The 17,621-nt window shown below is 57.2% G+C and overlaps 8 protein-coding genes across 8 annotated transcripts; 4 read left to right on the forward strand and 4 right to left on the reverse strand.

The window, feature by feature from the left end:
- Positions 1-236: 236 nt before the first annotated feature.
- Positions 237-1,979, reverse strand: MAM_08235 (Amino acid transporter, transmembrane; the record flags this gene model as incomplete). Its single annotated transcript, XM_040827033.1, has 3 exons — positions 237-508; positions 570-922; positions 1,045-1,979. 3 exons carry the CDS (start codon positions 1,977-1,979, stop codon positions 237-239), a joined length of 1,560 nt encoding a protein of 519 aa, XP_040674941.1.
- A 2,921-nt stretch (positions 1,980-4,900) lies between these two features.
- MAM_08236 (ER membrane protein) lies at positions 4,901-6,246 on the forward strand (the record flags this gene model as incomplete). The annotated part of the gene is made up of 2 exons (XM_040827034.1): positions 4,901-5,422; positions 5,479-6,246. 2 exons carry the CDS (start codon positions 4,901-4,903, stop codon positions 6,244-6,246), a joined length of 1,290 nt encoding a protein of 429 aa, XP_040674942.1.
- Positions 6,247-7,020: 774 nt separating this feature from the next.
- Positions 7,021-8,107, forward strand: MAM_08237 (uncharacterized protein; the record flags this gene model as incomplete). The annotated part of the gene is made up of 2 exons (XM_040827035.1): positions 7,021-7,570; positions 7,635-8,107. 2 exons carry the CDS (start codon positions 7,021-7,023, stop codon positions 8,105-8,107), a joined length of 1,023 nt encoding a protein of 340 aa, XP_040674943.1.
- Positions 8,108-8,329: 222 nt separating this feature from the next.
- On the reverse strand, positions 8,330-9,188 carry MAM_08238 (uncharacterized protein; the record flags this gene model as incomplete). The annotated part of the gene is made up of 2 exons (XM_040827036.1): positions 8,330-8,879; positions 8,992-9,188. 2 exons carry the CDS (start codon positions 9,186-9,188, stop codon positions 8,330-8,332), a joined length of 747 nt encoding a protein of 248 aa, XP_040674944.1.
- Positions 9,189-9,896: 708 nt separating this feature from the next.
- Positions 9,897-11,141, forward strand: MAM_08239 (dihydroceramide delta(4)-desaturase; the record flags this gene model as incomplete). The annotated part of the gene is made up of 3 exons (XM_040827037.1): positions 9,897-10,058; positions 10,126-10,404; positions 10,473-11,141. The coding sequence occupies 3 exons, from the start codon at positions 9,897-9,899 to the stop codon at positions 11,139-11,141; spliced, it is 1,110 nt and encodes a 369-aa protein (XP_040674945.1).
- Positions 11,142-11,890: 749 nt separating this feature from the next.
- On the reverse strand, positions 11,891-13,065 carry MAM_08240 (Vesicle-associated membrane protein; the record flags this gene model as incomplete). Its single annotated transcript, XM_040827038.1, has 5 exons — positions 11,891-12,304; positions 12,375-12,625; positions 12,714-12,795; positions 12,871-12,941; positions 13,026-13,065. 5 exons carry the CDS (start codon positions 13,063-13,065, stop codon positions 11,891-11,893), a joined length of 858 nt encoding a protein of 285 aa, XP_040674946.1.
- A 1,440-nt stretch (positions 13,066-14,505) lies between these two features.
- MAM_08241 (UBA/TS-N domain containing protein) lies at positions 14,506-15,663 on the forward strand (the record flags this gene model as incomplete). Its single annotated transcript, XM_040827039.1, has 4 exons — positions 14,506-14,587; positions 14,650-14,878; positions 14,957-15,107; positions 15,172-15,663. 4 exons carry the CDS (start codon positions 14,506-14,508, stop codon positions 15,661-15,663), a joined length of 954 nt encoding a protein of 317 aa, XP_040674947.1.
- A 566-nt stretch (positions 15,664-16,229) lies between these two features.
- On the reverse strand, positions 16,230-17,051 carry MAM_08242 (60S acidic ribosomal protein p1; the record flags this gene model as incomplete). The annotated part of the gene is made up of 4 exons (XM_040827040.1): positions 16,230-16,276; positions 16,397-16,529; positions 16,635-16,709; positions 16,983-17,051. 4 exons carry the CDS (start codon positions 17,049-17,051, stop codon positions 16,230-16,232), a joined length of 324 nt encoding a protein of 107 aa, XP_040674948.1.
- Between the last annotated feature and the right edge of the window lie 570 nt (positions 17,052-17,621).

Below are 17,621 nucleotides of genomic sequence, written 5' to 3' on the forward strand. Positions count from 1 at the left end.
TCATTTGTATGGGAAAACAAAAAAAATCGACTCACGCCCATACACGACCCATACACAGACGCTTACACCGAAAGCCAAGCTGAACGCTAGCAGTATTCCCTGCCATCATGATACCAAGAAAGAACTAGGAGCCATGCAAGTCGTACGCAATGCCACATCCGTCGTCGCCGAATCTTCTTCCCCCCGGGGGACCCGTTCTATAAATGGTAAAGAGAAAAGGAAAGAAGAAACAGGTCCTACAAACCATTGCTCTTACAACTAAACACACCACCCACCTCGCCGGCGTCAAACGAGTCAATGATCCCCTGGACACAAGCATACGTCCCCACAGTCAGGAAGAAGAAGCCCGTCACGATGATGATGGCATTGAGGCCCATGGAGAGACAGTCGCCGATGGGGTTGCGCTTCCGCCCGACGGTCTTGTCGGCACTGCGCATGCGGAAGTAGGCCACGCCCCAGAAGATGAAGCCGAACCAGCTGTCAAAGAGGGAGCTCATCACGGAGAGGACTAAGTGCCCGAGTCAGCACTGGAGTTTGCACCTTTGTTTCCGGGGTTCGGCGGGACTCACGAGATGAAAAGAAGGGAATGACCTGGGAAATGATGAAGGCAAATATCCATGTGGTGAGCAGGATGGCCGCCCAGGAGCCCCAGCCAATGACGGTGTGGTCGCTCAGGTGTTTAGAGTTTCTGAAGAGGCGGAAGAAGACGAACCGCGCCGTGACAGAAGCGTACAAACATCCCAAGAAGATGATTGTCGGAATCATGAACGAAAAGGAGACCTTCTTGTACAGTTCGTCGAGAGATCCGAACGCTGGCGCCTTGACGTACTGGTTGCCGCTGTAGGCATAGATGACAGCGCCGACGACGCTAAAGACGATGACTTCGGCGACTGTACACGCCCAGAGGGACTTGGGGAACTCACTAAGAGATGCTCAGGTTAGCCGACGCTGCTCTTGCTTGGATTGGAATTCCACGTGTGCAGAAGAAGGCCCCCCGAGCGACGATGACGACGACGACGACGACGACAGAAGAAAAACACATACCGGGGATCTCGCATCTCGGCAATGAAGCTCGGCAGAGTAATCTGTCCGATGAAAGTATAGCTGATGTTCAGAAACGCCGCCATGCCTTGCACAAAGGTGGTGCTCGCCACAGGCACGGCCGTGACAATGGGCTCACCCTTGTCGGGCGAGTAGCCGGCCGGCTTGGTCTGGACGCCTGCAAATGCCGTGGCCAGCACGACACTGATCAAGGTGAAGAAAGCAGAGGCAGTGCCGAGCTTGGACATCATGCTAAACGTCCGCGGGAGCGACGCGAGCCAGCAAACGACGATGATGACGACGGAAAACTCGACGGTGCGACAACCACCTATGGCCGTCTTGTCCGTCATGGTGTTGAGGTATTCTGCCCCGACCAGGACATGCAATGCCTGGATAAACGTGTTGTTGAGGACGAACATGACTGCGGTTCCCCACCAAGCCCATTCCTTGCCCCAGAACAGCGTCTGGCCGAGATCACAAACATCGCGAACTTCGGGGTGGCGCAGGCAGAATTCCCACAGCACAAGACTCGTGTACAGGACGATTGCGGCGACGACAACTGTCAGGATCAAGCCCGGCACAAGGCCGAGATAGCTGTAGGACCAAGGGAAGCTCATGATGGCCAGGCAAATGTACTCGCTGAAGAGGAGGGCGGCCGTCTTTTGCCACGAGCATGTGCGGTACTGGATGGCGGCGCCGTCTTCCGAGGCAAGCTGGCGGTTGAGGATGGCCTCGCTGGACTCGCCCTCGCTCTCGGACACCTCATCCTTAAGGTAATCGGGAATGCCGCAGATGCGAGGGCCGACCGTGACGCCTGAGCCGCCGAAGATGGAGGCGAACCTGGCGGAGCGACCCTTACCGAATTCCACGTCGCGCGGGCCCGAGACGGAGCCCGAGACGGAGCCAGAGTGAGAACCTGAGGGGACCTTATCTGTCATGGTGAATGAGGCTCTAGTAGAGGAGGCAAGACGACGTCGAGAGCGAAACTTGGTCGTTCTCGTAGAAGCGACGGTGACTTATCGCGACGACGCTCTCATTCGGCTAGGCGGGACTGATCAACTACTACCAAGGTTTGAGGGTCCAACGACGGCGCATAGAGCCGGGTGATGGGAAAGAGGGTACACAACAAATATAAAAGAACTCTGTTGGATGCCAAGTCGACAAGATAAGTGAATGGCGGCGTGGGCGCAAGCGTGTCTCTCAACCTAGTATTCGTGCTGACGGGCAAAAAAGCAACCGCATTCGGACATGGCAACAACCACGCTTGTGCGCCATGCCAATTGATTCTGGTGGTGGATTTGGCCCTCCCCCCCGGCCGCAATTGCGTTAGTTGCTAGCTCCAGGTATTTCGCATCGAATGCTCCTCACTCCTTGCATCCGTGTTACGACATGGTTATCAGCCCGCTATCTCCAAGACGCAACGCGCCTGGTCGTCGCTGCCCCCCTCAACCCACGCAACATGGAATCCACAGGCTTGTCCACATAGCGGATGTGCGCGCGGAGATGGCGCGAGAGTAGCGGGCGCCCTGGACCACAGCATCAAATGGGATAAGACCCAAGCATGGTACTCCGAGAGAACAGGGCCCAGTGCCAGCCAGTAGGGAAGTCATGTCGTAAGAGGACATCCGGACCAGGTCCGGGGTTGGGTTGGTCATGACGTTTGGGCCCGACGCCACACAGATTCGAACTCTCGTCTCGTGGCGTCCAACGTCGACGTGGACTGTGCTGCGCTGTGCTGCGCTGGCACAGTCAACAGGAGCTTCACCTTGATAGTAGTGAACAGGAGCTTTGTAGACGGTTGAGCGGCACTTGGGCACGTCGGCATCGGTTTGCGAACTGTAGGATTCAATGTTGGCATCGGCGCAACCGGGCTAGGCGTCCAAATAATACCGAATACTGATCACGCCAGCGAAACAGGCTCAACTATTTGAGACACCGTCGCCCAACAAGCGCCATCTCAGATCTGCGGTTTGGCTTCAGCCGCGCCGCCCGGCCACCCAAGGCCAAAGTTACGCCGCCTCTCCCATGTCAACACACAATTTTGCAATGCGGCACAACAATGCCAAGTTGAAATGTCTGATCGGGAGCGGACCCCATCAGGTGCTACTGCCTACGGGTCATGGCGTAGCACGGGGTCAGGGTGTGCCTCGTCGATGGCTGCGCGTGCATCCCATCGTACTCCGTGCTCCGTAGACAGGAGGGTATTGAATACAATCCATACAGTCCTGAGCTGATTGATGGTGCCATCCTCCGCCCATAGGTCCACCTGCTGAATCAATCTGAGACCTGTTAAGCTTATTTGTCGTGCTCGATGCAACAGAATACTGTGAAACGGGAAGGATCGCGCACGGCGGCCGTGGACTCGATATCACAGTCGCAAGCGTGGGCAATGCGCCCGATGTAAATGGCAATACCCGAATGTTGCCGTGACCTGGGACAAAACTACCAGAAACTTGACGTGAGAGTCGCAACCCTTGATGACCGGAGCACCCATAAATGATAAGTCGGATTTGAGTACATGTTGAATGACAGGCACAGAGTCTGCGTTTGTTCATCTCGAGTGTTCGGGGTGTGGCGAGTTTTGATACGACAACCAAGCTGAGGGCGCCCGCCAAGAGAAAGGAAGTCCTGCTGATATCATTGTAGAACAAAGCCATTTGGCTTGCTCGGGTCGTTGATGGCAAGAAACATTCAAGGTTCAAGATTGTGAGACCAGGGCAGCGTCCGCCGCTCGGCCTTGCATGCAGCCTTGGAGCGTCGACGGCAGGAGCGGTCTGCAAGCAGGGCAATCTGGAAGTAGCGACATGGCGAGAGCACGCGGTCCTGCCTTGCCATCAACTCCGTACTCGGTTCAATGCATGGACAATGCCGTTCCAGCTCTACCAGACCTGAGGCTTCTCTCTCCGCATCTCACGATACAGAGCATACGTACAGCACGAGTTCGGCGATATTCTCATCCTGCCCTTGTGCTACAAGCCTCTTTCGACAACCGCTGCTGCCCCGCCAAGCGCACGCCGCCGCTGCTGCTGGTGGGACGTCCAGGCTCCTGTCTCCTGGCACAACATTGAAGCCTCGGAGCTTCAGAGCTAGCTGAATACCTCAAGGGATGGATATTCGGCTTCGAGTATCGAGTCCGCATCAATGAAAGCTCTTTGCCAGGCGGCTCAACATTCTTCTTGCCAGGGTGCGTTCCAGCAACGTATGAACGATTGATGACGGCCAGCAAAGCCCGCGCCCACACATCACACAAGCCGCACTTGACGGGCTTTCACGTGCTGATAACGCGACGATAAGCTAAGCTTCCATTCCGTCCGGTCATTGTGGACACCTTACACCTTGCGCGGGAGTCGACACTTGGTGAAAATAAGCCCGCCAGGCCTCCTTGATCACCTTAGATTACTCCGTACGGACCCTGGTTGTCCAACCACAATCGCGTCGTGGCTAGTATCAACACACTATTATTTTATTTTTTTTCATAAGAAAAAGCCACGCGCTTGCGCTCGACCAGGAGGCTACTCGGCCACCTGGCGACTCGTCTTTTGGTGTGCTGCAAAGAACAGGTGACGTCGATCAGCATCTGTTCCGCAGGCGGTTCCTGCTCAGAACATCGCCCGAGTGTACATTTCAACGGTAGCTTTTGGCCAAACAAACGACACGTTGAGCTGCATTTGTACATAAGCCTGTGAAGCTCCTGCGACCCCTGCGACCCTGACGTGCCCCGAGGGCTCGACTCGAGACTGGACCGTCGAGACGAGGAACCCCGAATTCGTCCGACTTGAACCGCCCACGGCCCCGAACGGCCAATCTTTTCCTTCTCCCGTCGACCGGCACGGCTTGAGTCAGCCGCCCTGCCGTTCCGATGTGGTGGCTATTCAGCATATTTTTCAGCTCCATCTTCCTCTTCAGCATCGTTCTGTCAATACCCGTCGCCTTCGATGTTGGTGGCCGTGACAGTGGGCTGGCGTATAGCCTGTCTCTCTTCATCTACTACCTCGTCTATTCAGCAGTCCGCATTATGACGCTAAGCAAGTCACGTCTCGGCCCGACCATCTCCAACCTCCTCCGACTTTCACAGTGGGTAGTCATCCCGTCGCTGCTTATTTGGGCCTTGAGCCAGTTTGCCGTCGATGCGGGAAGCACAAATTGGGTTGAGAGGACCTTGGGCGGCATCTTCCAGTCCAAAAGTGCAAGTTGGACCGAGTGGGTGTTTGGCAAAAATGGTGTGTTGGAGACGGTGATGTTGGGTAGCTGGGACAACATTCTTCGATATTCTGGACCTGCGTTCCAGCTCCTTGAGGGCTTTTGCACCCTTCTTGTGATTCAGGCGGCGGGTCAAATTACTCGTTGGCTTGTGAACAGAGGCAGAAGTGACACCTGGGTGGTAAGCGACACATTTCTGGCATGGCGTCTACGTGAATGGTGTACTGATTGGTGTAGATCATCCTGTTGGCCTTCTCCGGCACCATCATCGCAAGTGCCGTGTATTTCCTTTGGCGAGTTGCGCAGTTTCCGCAAATCAGCAACTTGGATGCAACTCTTATCGGCGTAACTATGACGACGGCTGTGTTTCTCTGTGCCTACGGCATCGGAAGTGGCCGGGGCAACCCCATTGAGAGCTCACTACTGTTTGCTTACGTGGTACTCTGCGTTTATCAAATTTTTACAGACTACCTGCCGTCTGAAGAAGTTGAGGACCAGGCTTCTTCACAGCCTGAGATTCCGCCTTTGCCACCGGTCATCATGGCATCGTATTCAACCCTCGTACACATGATGGGTGCACTTCCGTCGGCTATTCACTCCTCCCTGGCCCTTTTGTACGCAGCTTTCCAGACAATTACGCCCTCGGTCATCATTTCCCTGGCATATCGACTTTTCGTCTTTTATTCAGCGACGAGAATCATACCCTCGGTGCGGGATCTCGGGGCACGTGCACTGATGCAGGACCCCGATTTCGAGGACTCAGAAACGGCCAACAAGGTGCTTGGGTTCCTGAGCTGGTTCTCACCGTCCATACTGGTGTCGGTGTACACGAGCTTGCTATTGCAACACTTTTCAACCAGCGACGGTCCCGATGGTTGGACGCTGAGGGGTGGTGACGTTGGTGGCAGCACATGGAGATGGATCAATGTCGGCTTGACCATGGTGCTATATGGCGTGGAGCTGTACCTGGGTACAGGAGAGCCTGACCATTGGAAAGTTGATTGAAATAAAGCCACCATCACGGTGAAGATGGAGGAGATTGTGTAGATTAATGACAAGGGAAGTGGTGCGAGGGGAGTGGATTTAACAGATACCATTCAACACCGCGCCCTTAACAGCTCACCAACCGGGCCTGACTTGAACGAAATTTCGAGGAATAGCTCACTGGTCATCAACGGGTACGAAGCAAATCCGGCACATGGCACATGGTCCGTTGTGTGAACGACCTGGAACGGGCAAGAAGAGGGGAAAACAAGGGCTTAAAATGCTGTCGGCAAGGCAGTACGATGCGGAAACGGGAAGATCTGGGCCCAGCAGGTCGTTAGGACATTGGCGGGGATAACCGCAGGCGTTACGGTAGTCAGGTGATTCTTGTCTGGAGCATGGCGATATTGATACGATTCATTCCTTTTGTCAGGTTGGTGCATTGTGAGCGGTGTAACGTTTGGGCCGGGTCTCGGGAGCCCGCTTGCAAAGGCTGTGGTTGCGAAACGGCGGCGTTTATGGGGCGGCCGGCGGGCAGGATCAAATAAATAATTGACGGGGATTCTTGCACTTGCATTCTCGAACCTTGACCGGCCATCGGGAGCTGCCTACGGAGTACGCTGCGCGGAAGTTGGTTCGCCACGGGCAACAATTAATTGCCCGGGCTCCCTCCCATCGCCTCGAGTTCTTTTGCGACGTGCCGCCAGATTGGTCACCGTCGTCCAACTTTTACCCAACACCAGCCCTCACGTTCACGACTCGCAGGCTCACAGTCGAGTCGAGCTCGCACAACCAATGGACGAATACTCGACCAAGGGCCTCGACCCCGCTCCCCCCGTCTCCATGACCACCATCCCGATGGCCGGCATCCTCGTCGACGTCTACGGGCAGGACGAGCTCGCCAGCGCCGACATGCCGCTGACCTGTCTGTGGCTCCTGCACCCGCGCACGCGGACAAGAGCCCGGATGCGGGACATTGCTTGCCGCACCGTCGATGCATGGCACCGCTCGGCCTCGTCCCCGGCGTCGTCCCAGGGCGCCCGCGGCCTCGTGGCGCTCGCGTTCGACATGCCCAACCACGGCACGAGGCTCGTCAGCGAACTCGCCAACCGCACCTGGGACGAGGGCAACGAAAGGCACGCGCTCGACATGGCGGGCATCGTCAAGGGCTGCGTGGGCGACCTGAGCGCGCTGATGGACCTCGTGGCCGGCTATCTGGGCAGACGGGTCGACGCCCACGTCTGTCTGGGCTGGAGCCTTGGCGGCCACGCGGCCTGGTGGTCGTGGTTTGTCGAGGACCGCATCGACGCGGCGGTTGCCGTCGTCGGGTGTCCCGACTATCTGAGTACGTGTGCTGTGTGCTGCCCTTTTCCCGCTCTCCCTCTCCAGCGCGCTGAAAAGTCGGCCAGATTTGATGGGCCGTCGGGCCAGGGGTTCGGGTCTGGATGCGGGAGACGCCTCGCTGCTTGGGAGTCGGTACTTCCCGCGGGACCTGCTGGCGGCGTGTCGCACGCGCGATCCCAAGTCCATTCTGTTCGGGGCGGATGGCGAGCCGGTGCCGTCGCCGCCGCTGCCGGAGGGCGAGCGGCCGCGGCTGCGGGAGGTCCTGGATGCCCGCGTCAAGGGGAAGAAGCTGCTGGCCTGTTCGGGGGGCGAGGACGTGCTGGTGCCGTATGCGTCTTCGAGCCCGTTCTTGGGCGTGTTGAAGGATGCGGCTGAGGGGTGGTACCGGGACGGCGAGGTCGTTGTCGAGGACCGGGTTTATGCCGGCGTTGGGCACCGGTTCAGCGCGGACATGGTGAGGGATGCGGTTGGCTTCTTGGTGCGTGTGGTTGCGGACGGGCCGAGGAGGCGGGCCTCCGGATCACGTCTAGCCGAGTGACGACGTTGATGGTGGATGGGATTTACGGGGGACGTGACGGATCCGCACGGGGGAAACACCCTGTCCAATGGAGATGAATATTCGCGCTCAGGGCTATGCAGGGCTCGCGATGGCCCCTTTGCTTTTGAACTCGAACCTCGCTCTGGCGAGCTGCGCAGCTAGAATCTGGATGAGGACGTACACGTCACACCGTGGCATGCCGGGCGTCGTCAGGCCACAGGGTCACCACGGCCGCGCCCCTTGGACCAACACCTCACTGCCACCACCGCCGTCGCCGACGGTCCTCAAACCTCCCTTGTCGCCATCCTCTGTGCCCTCCTCGAAAACACCCTGCCAGACCCCCCAGACGTTCCTCCTCGCCCTCTTGGCCGCCAACCCGGGCCCTCTGCCGTGCGCGTCACGCCGCCATTCCTCCTCGGCCTCTGCCACCCCTATCATGGCGCCGGGCTTGGCTCCCAAGCACGGCGGATCTATACCGACAAACGACACCCTCTCGAGCGGGAAGCCAATAGCGACACAGTGGCCCCCCAGGATCCTGGGCTTCTTGAACGCGTGGCTCACAATCGCGAGGTGCCGAGGCCAGCATCGAAACCGCCGATAAAACAGCGACAAACCAAACAGCACATTGTGGTACGAGTCAAGCGCGCGCTCCTCGAGGATGATATCCGCATCCGTGACGGGCGGGCCGAGGAGGCCAAAGTAGGCGTTTTGGACGGCGATGTTGGCGTAGGACCGGGCTTCTGAGAGGGCCGTTTCTTTTCGGGTCGGGGCGCTGTACAGCTAATTAGCTACGTGGACGGGTCTTTTGTTGTGGTTGTCATTGTCGTGGTTGTAGTTTCTATTTCTATTTCTGCCGTGGATGTGCCAGGGGGAGGGGGGAGGACCCTGAGAATGCGAGGACGGAGCGGCTCCTGTCGTCTGCGAGGCATCGGAGGCCGGCCTTGATGTGGGCGATGAAGGTGGGGGTTTCGCCGTGCTGGAAGTCGGCGAGGAGCCATTCGGCTTCGTCGCGGCCTTTGGAGGGCCCGCCGAGCCATGTGCCGTGGCAGCATACGATGACGAGCCTGGTCGGGTGCGACATGGCTTGCGTTGCGTGGTGATGTGTGGGCTGGCGGTGTGGCCGCGGGAAGAGCTGGCGAGCTGAAGTTGACGATGCTCCAACGATGTACGGAGTAGTTAGATGGTGGTGGATGACAATCCCGGACGCCGTGCTGTGAACTTGTGTGCTGCCGCCACATGAAAGGCGGGTTCGTCTCGAATTCAATTCGGTCGAAAAGGCTCCAAGACCAATCGACGCCTCGTCGTCATCCCTACCAAGAGCTTCATTCAACGCTACATTGTCAAAGTACCGCTGCCGACGGCTGCCGCGCGTTTCCTACGGGTGGAAATACGTCCAAGCCCCACCCGACTCTGTTCAACGGTTTCCTCGTCCAGGGACCAGGAACAACACTCTTCCATTCGCCAGTCGACCGCCTCCTCCACCTCCCCTTGTCCTTGTCCGAAACCACACCACCTCACGCACCTGCTTCTCCTCAGCCGAGTCTTCTTCCTCTTTTCAACCTCTAGCTCCCGTCTACAAGTACATATCCCCTCCTTCGACCTAGATCAATGCTGCACCCGAGACCTGAACCGATTGCCTTCCTCCTCGATCCCGCCGTGCTCCCCTACGGATGCAACAAGCACGCATCATACACAGCCTCTCTCAGCATAGCTACTCCTTTATAGCTGCGAAACAGCCCAGTAGAACCGCTCGTTCACGTAGCCACCACGCAGATATCAAGTATCCACGATGCCAGCCAACGGCTCCGCCACAGCCACGAGGATGCCCGAGAGCAAATCCGCCCCCGCGGCCAGTCAAGATACCACCAACCCCAAGCATGACTTCTTCTGGACCTACACCGAAGAGCCGCACCGCACTCGTCGACTGGCCATCATCAAGGCCCATCCGGAGGTTTGCGCGACCTCCCTCCCTGCCCGCACAACGAGACGAACAACTGCTAAGACGCCAAATCTCCCAGGTCACAAAGCTGTGCGGCCCCGAACCTCTGACCAAGTACGTCGTGCTCGGCGTCGTCAGCCTCCAAATCGTCCTCGCCTACCTTCTCCGGTCGACGTCATTTTGGTCTTGGAGGTTCTGGGCAGTAGCCTACGTGTTTGGCGCAACCGCGAACCAAAACCTATTCCTGGCCATCCACGAGATCTCGCACAACCTGGCCTTCAAGAGCCCAATGGCCAATCGACTATTCGCTATCGTCGCCAACCTGCCCATCGGAGTCCCCTACAGCGCCGCATTCCGCGTTCGTTTTCCGCCCGTGCTCTGTTCGTGACAAGATGACACGGCACATCGCTGACCCTGCTCACACAGCCTTACCACTTGACGCACCACAAATCCCTCGGCGTCGACGGCCTCGATACCGACCTCCCCACCGCCCTCGAGGCCTTCTTCCTCGACTCCATCCTCGGAAAGGCCTTCTTCTGCACCTTCCAGATCTTCTTCTACGCCCTGCGGCCCATGGCCGTCTACCGCATCCCCTTCACGTGGGTCCACTGCCTCAACCTCGCGGTCCAGCTCGGCCTCGACGCCCTCGTGGTGCACCGCGCGTCGTGCAACGCCCTGCTGTATCTCCTCCTGTCCTCCTTCCTCGCCGGCAGCCTCCACCCCCTGGCCGGCCACTTCATCGCCGAGCACTACGTCTACGAAACCGTCACCCCCACGCAGAGGGACCCCGTCAACATGGTGCCCGTGCCCGAGACCTTCTCCTACTACGGGCCCCTCAACTGGTTCACCTACAACGTCGGCCTGCACAACGAGCACCACGACTTCCCCGCCATCCCCTGGACCAGGCTCCCCGCCGTCCACGACATGGCCAGGGAATTCTACGAGCCGCTGCCCCGCCACGAGAGCTGGGTCTACGCCATTTGGAGGTTCATCTGGGACGAAAACGTCGGCTTGAACTGCCGCGTCAAGCGCAGGGACGGCGGCCGGCTGGTCGGCGGCGCCATCAACTGGAAGGAGAATGAGATCCAGGCCTGATCTGCACTGATACCCGTCGCGGACATCATGTAACTTGGCGTTGGGGTCATTGGTTCTTTTTTCTTTTTATTTAAAAAAAAACCGCAAATTCCACATAGCTTGCGTGGCGCGAGAGTCGAATGCATTGGAGAACACTCCACCTTTGAAGCACCCGCGTTGTCAAGTAAAAGCGAGCATTCGAGCCCGACTCGGGACGTTGCAAGGCCATGCCCCGGCGTAATATCACCAGGTTCTTGCAGGTGTCGTGTGTGCGCACGTGTATCAGCCCGTGACTGCGTTGCTTGGTGGCGCAAGCAGGCCCATGCTCGTCACTGCACGCCAAACGCTTTGCACCGCAAGGCGACAAACAAAAGAGAATCCATTACACGCGTCGTAGAGCAGTAGCCGGTACAACTACAGTACAATGCCAAAGGCGCTGCTCAACGTCAAAATGTGGTGTTGCGCGATCCCGCCACCCGCTGCCATAACCGCCCCTCGCCGGTCTCCAGCTGCCATTCTCCCCGGATCCGCTTCGCAGCACACCCGCCTCTGCGTGCTGCTTGGATTGTGCACTTCGCTGCCGTCTTATGTTTGGGCCAGTCATGATGTAGCCCTGTCTGGAATTCGTTGGAAGAAGACGACAAAAAAAAAATTCAAAAAAACAGAAAATCCGTGGTTTTTTCCATCTCCAAGACGAGACATCTATTGCAGAATCAGGCGTGCTGTCGTTGTTGTTGTGGCCACGCCCATGTCTTCCCCGACACGCAAAACTAAAAGAAAAGATAGGCGAGCAGGAAACTCAGCAGACACAAGAGGGCAACAACCGGCACGGGAACGCCGCCAGGTTGCTGCCTCACCAACTGCGCAGTGATGGCGGCAGGCCTCTTCTCGTCGCTGGAAGCGTTCTTTACGTTTCGCTGGCGCAGACCGCTATCCTTGAGATTCAGTAGCTGCGCCTCTGCCGGGGCAAGCTTGCTCTTGAGCTCCTCGTACGTCGCTTGCGCCGTCTCGGAGACAGAGGTGGCGGCGTGCGACACGGCAGACTTGGGGCGCTCCAGCTTGTCGTCGGTCTCCTCGGCGGCGGCATCGTCGGGGGTGTACGGGGGCGGGGCAGCAATGGTCGTCGAGTGGGCGTCGTCGCCGGGAGAAGAGAATGTTCGAGGAGCATCGGGGGTTTCGGTCGCCTGAGAAGGCCATGGTCAGTTAACCAGCGTTGGTAGACACGAGATGCGGACTGGGGGTGAGTAGACGTACGCCGTTCACGGCCGAAGGCTTGCTGGGAGTCGAGAGGGCGGAGGCAGCAGGTCCCTGAGCATCTTCGCCATTGGCAGCCAGCCAATTGACACGGATCTTGCGTTCGACAAGTGTGGCCCTGTCTGCAGACTCTAGAACGGAGGCAATGCTGGAGAAGTCCTTGTCGGAGGTGATTGGCGCGCATTGGACGAGGAACTTGTCGCGACATTTGGCATCCAGGGGAGGGTCCTGCTTCATGGCCTGGAGGAGCACTTGTTGTTTGCGCAGTGTCAGTTGGACTGGCGGGCGGGTTGAAGATTGAGCTCGCTCGCATCAACCGTGACAAGGGTTGCGCCGTACCTGTAACGTCGAAAGCACTCCCGGGCTCGATACGGCCGGCATTGGGTCGAACGCAATACTGTTTGGGGGCGGTGGTTTTGACCTGGGTTCGGGGTCAATCGATGTCGTCACGACCTGCCAGGATGGCACGACGCGATGCGCAGCACTGGAAACACACCTTGAAGGCCAGAGGCGAGCTGCTTGTATTCCGTATGGTGAGAGTTCGCGAGACTTCAATGGTAAAAGGGCCTGAGACCAAAGGGGGGCCGAGTCAGTAACAGGGAAGGCAAGCGTGAATGAGAGGCCGGGGAGGAGGCGGAGTGCTTCGCGTACGAGTGAAGTTCAGCTCGAGGGGGAGAATATCGACCGTCATGATGGGCAGTATTCTCGCAAGGCGCCAGCCAGTGTCAAATGGCGATACAAGGGGAGTCGCAGGTCTAGGTTTGCGTCGATATCGGGGGTCAAGTCTGGCGGGGAGAAGTGAGCTGCGATGCACAGAGTAGCGGGAGTTGAGGACACGGTCCAGATTGGATTGGGACTAGTTAATAAGATTGGAGGTGTGGGGAAGGGAAGCTTGTGACATGGATGGACCCGGGGCCTCGGGCAAAACACGGAAAGAAAAGCCGGGCCACCTGGGACGTACCAAAGTACGGACCTGCTTGACGGCAGGCAGGTGTCTGGTATGAGGGTGTACAAAGGTGCAAAGGTGTAAAGCAAAGGTCAAAGGTGCAAAGGCTGGTGATGCAAGAAGCCGCAAGGATAAATATGCAAGGATAGAAACGTCGACGACGAAAGCAGCAGCCGCCGTGGAGCCTTGTTGCTTGTGAGCCTCGGGAGAGTCCACGGAGCAACCAAGTACTTGAGTACTTGGGTACTTGGGCACCCGGTAGGCGGCACCCGAGTACGTACCTTGGAGAGCGTCCGTGCGACCTTGGACACTCGTCATCGGGCGGCGTCCCGAGAGTGACCTCGGGGCACCGGCAAATAGGGCAAGTAGGACACAGCTGAAAGCCCAATATCATACTTAAGTACTCAAGTACGGAGTACTAAGAACTAAGTACTTAAGGTACTTAACTTAAGTGCTCGTCGCGGCACGCCGACAAGCCAGTGTAAGCAGTCCACGTTGGCCGTGGCCCGTGGCCCATCCCATATTCGTCATGCTGGGGTCGAGCGCATTCAGGCTTGCATCGGGTCGCCTCTGCGTCAGTCAACCTGCAGTGACCAATCCACGTTGCTGCGGCAGTGGTACCAGTTTTGAATGCTGAATTTCTTGAATGTCGAATTTCTCCCCATTTACGCCTCCGCGAAGGGCAAAAATAAATAAATCAATAAATAAAAATTATTAAAAACTAAAAATTCACCAACATTAATGCAACATGCCCGGGAAAGGAGCTTTAAAAGTGGCGGCACTGCCGAGGCGACTTCCTGCACCGCCCGGGCATGTGGCTGGAGCCAATGACTTGCTTGCTCGAGGCAGCCGTTGAATCGTGCCTTGCAAACGCCCACTCCTCGGGCACTTTGCTCGCAAACCACAGCAGCTACCGTTTCTGTCATGGAGTGAATATAAATACAAAAAAAACAGCCCAACTCTTTGGCTGAGCGTCTCTTCTTCTCCGCCATTGGAAACGCAACATGGATGGATGTTCCTGCTCTGCTGCTCTAAACCCGCTGCCCGGACCCCACCAGGCTCCGAACCGAACTTCGAACTTACAGACTCACGTCACTCACGACAGCTTTTCACCCCTCCAACTTCACCTGCTGGTTGTATAGCACCGCCGGCTCCAGGCAACAAAACACATCCATCTCGGAAAACATGCCGTCAGATCTGGAGGCTCTCACGGAGATGGGCTTTGACAAGGCCCGGGCCGAAATTGCAGTCAAAAAGAGCGGTGGCCGTATGTCTAACCTCCTCCCACAGTCCATCTGACACAGAGCCTGCCTGACCCATCTTGAGCAGTCCAGGGAGCGCTGCAATGGCTAGAGGACAACCAGGACAAGTCCCTGGACGAAATCAGAGCCGAGGAGGCCGGCAAAGCGGGCGAGGACGGCGAGGACGGCGAGGACGATGCCGAGACCAAGGCCGAGATTGCAGAGCTTGAGACGGGCCAAGCTCGCTCGCTCATTTGCAACGAGTGTGGCAAGAAGTTCCGCAACCACGACCTTGCCACGTTCCACGCTACCAAGACGTATACTGGGCCCACCTGATCTCACGTTTTCTTCGTTCGGAACCGACGGTTGCTGACTTGACATGCCTTGATGGATAGAGAGCACACGGATTTTTCAGAGTCAACCGAGGAGCTCGCCCCTTTGACAGAGGAGGAGAAAAAGGCCAAGCTCGAGCAACTCCGTGAACGTCTCAAGGCTAAACGTGCCGCTCAGTCCGTCCAGGACAAGGAAGATGCCAAGCGCAATGAGGTTTGTCGCTTCGTCGTGCTCGCCAGCCATACCTGCGTGCGTTCGTTTGCTCACAGGCAGCCAGAGAATCCGGCAAAAGTCTACCAAGGAGAGCCAGGATCTGAAAGAAGAGCTCGCGCGCAAGGAGCAGATCAAAGAGGCGGCCCGCAAGCGCCAGGAGAAGCAAGACGACATCGAGGCCAAGAAGCGCATCAAGGCCAGGATTGAAGCCGACAAGGCCGAGCGACAGCGCAAGGCTGAAGAAGCCAGGGCCGCAAGAGAAGGAAGGGCTCCCGACGCCGCTGCCAGTGCTCCCGCCGCAGCGCCGCCAAAGCCAAAGCCCGACCACAACACGGCCAGACTGAGATTGCAGACGCCCAGTGGCAACCTGATGAAGACGCTGCCGGCGGAGACGACTCTCTTCGAGTTGGCCCAGATGGTGCAGGGCGAGACGGGGCTGGCCGTGACGAGCTTCTCTACCACCTTTCCGAGGCACACGTTTACCGGAGATTTGGACATGTCCAAAACGTTGAAGGAGGCCGGCTTTGTGCCGTCCTCAGTCCTGATTGTGCAGTGAATGGTCGCATGACCTGCGGTTGAACAGCTGATGTATGACGAGGCTGTCTTCAGGGCGTCCTGGCGTGGTTGGGGTTCGACGCGCATTCGGCCTACATGCATGTACTTGGCCTTTGTTCTGGAGCAGAGATGACAAATAATGCGTGACCAGCCGAGTCACAGTTTCGTGTGCAAATTGCATCATCCACAGTAGGTATTTGCCAGTCAAATCACTACTTAAAAAGATGGAAAAAAAAAGAAGCCTTGCGCACAAACCTCTACTTGTCCATAATCCGCCCTACCGTCACAAAACGCCCAAATCTTCTTTGTACGAGGGACATTCAATCATATTAATTTCCGTTATATGAACGAAGCTACCTCACCCCCCCGGTGCCAACGCAAAAAAAAAGGGGAGAAAAGGTGGAGGAGAAGCACGAAATCCATCATTGTTTCCCGGTATCCCACTTTTTCGTTTTTGTGATGCGCACCTTTTCTCCATCCTGTATGATCGATGTGATTTGTGAAGACCCCGAAGCCATGCAGTTGAAGTACAAAGAAGCAAGAAAACAGTCGTGAGAATTGGTGCGTTTAGTCGAAGAGACCGAAACCCATGTCCTCGTCGGACTCTTCCTTCTCTGTAGGGCAAAAGATTAGCATCATGTCTTGGAGAATCCATGTACACGAGGCGAAACAATTGGGAGAAGGGGGGGGTTCTTTTTAAAGATCCCAGCTCATGGGGCTCTCTCTGTACGCACCCTCGACCTTCTCCTCGGCGGGAGCAGCGGCGTCACCGCCCGCGGCGGCAGCACCACCGGCAGCGGGGGCGGCAGCGCCGCCTCCAGCGCCTACATTGACGAGCTGGTCCTTGATGTCTATGCCCTCCAGGGCCTGTATTTACGCCTCGTTAGCGGAATGGAAAAACCCGAGACCTGCGTCGAAACCATGCGAGTACCGGGGGTATTTCGCTCGCTCGCGGCTTCTCGTCTTTCGTACCTTGGCAGAGATCGTGGCCCAGATGGGATCGATCTCGAGCTGAGCAGCCTTGGCCAGGGCCATGAGCTTGTCTTCCTACAGGGCGTTTGGGGTCAGCACTGGCTTGTTACTCGGCTATCAAAATGCACCGATCGAGGGAAAAATGTCTGGTGCGCTCTTCTTTCGCCGGTGGATGAAGGATTCGACCATGCCGTCATTTTTTTTTTCTCTTTTCACTCTGCTGCCTTCTCCCCGTTCAATTTTTTCCCCTTGTTCAAATCGTGGACATGCGCCGGACAATTTCGCACGCTGATGATTCTCTTCTGGTGGCGGCGCGGTGCGGCGCGGCGCGCAGAGCGGGAAACTTACGGTGATCGGCAGGCCCTGGTCGGCCAGGATCAGGGCCGCGTAGGACATGGCGAGCTCAAAGTTAGACATTGTGTATGTGGTGTGTCGTGTTGGGGGGATGAACGACAAGTCTGCGGCGAGGTTCGTGGTTTGGATGTAGTGTAGTGCAATTATCACCAGAGCGGGCTGAGGCACAGAAAATTGACCGGGTTCGAAAATTCGCCAGGAGGGCTTCAAGACCTAAAGCTGTGGGGCTTTGAGGTGGTGCGTTTGCGTATGTATTGGACAGCGACGATTGGTTGGTCTTGGTGGCCAATCATCCCCGTCCTCCCCTCCCCTCTTTTCTTTACTTTCTCAGGCGGACGACGTCAAGCACCTGCGAGGCTGACAATGCCATGGCCGCGTTCAAGGCTGGATTGTACAATTGTCAATGATTAACTCGGCCAGTTACTAGCAGATTTGGAGCATGCCAGTCAAACAGGCGCCTGTGGCAGATGTTTCATTTCATTGGCGGTCTCATTATACTGGCCGCTTTGCAACGGTGGCTTCGCATGGGATTCGGTTGCAAGGTCGCGCGGCGGTGCGGCACGACGAATCCATGACGACGCAAGTTGGTCAGGGTCAGCGATGCAAAAGGATTCTGACACCTACATCCTACAT

Source organism: Metarhizium album, assembly GCF_000804445.1.
Source record: "Metarhizium album ARSEF 1941 chromosome Unknown scaffold_48, whole genome shotgun sequence".
NCBI classification, from domain to species: Eukaryota; Fungi; Ascomycota; class Sordariomycetes; order Hypocreales; family Clavicipitaceae; genus Metarhizium; species Metarhizium album.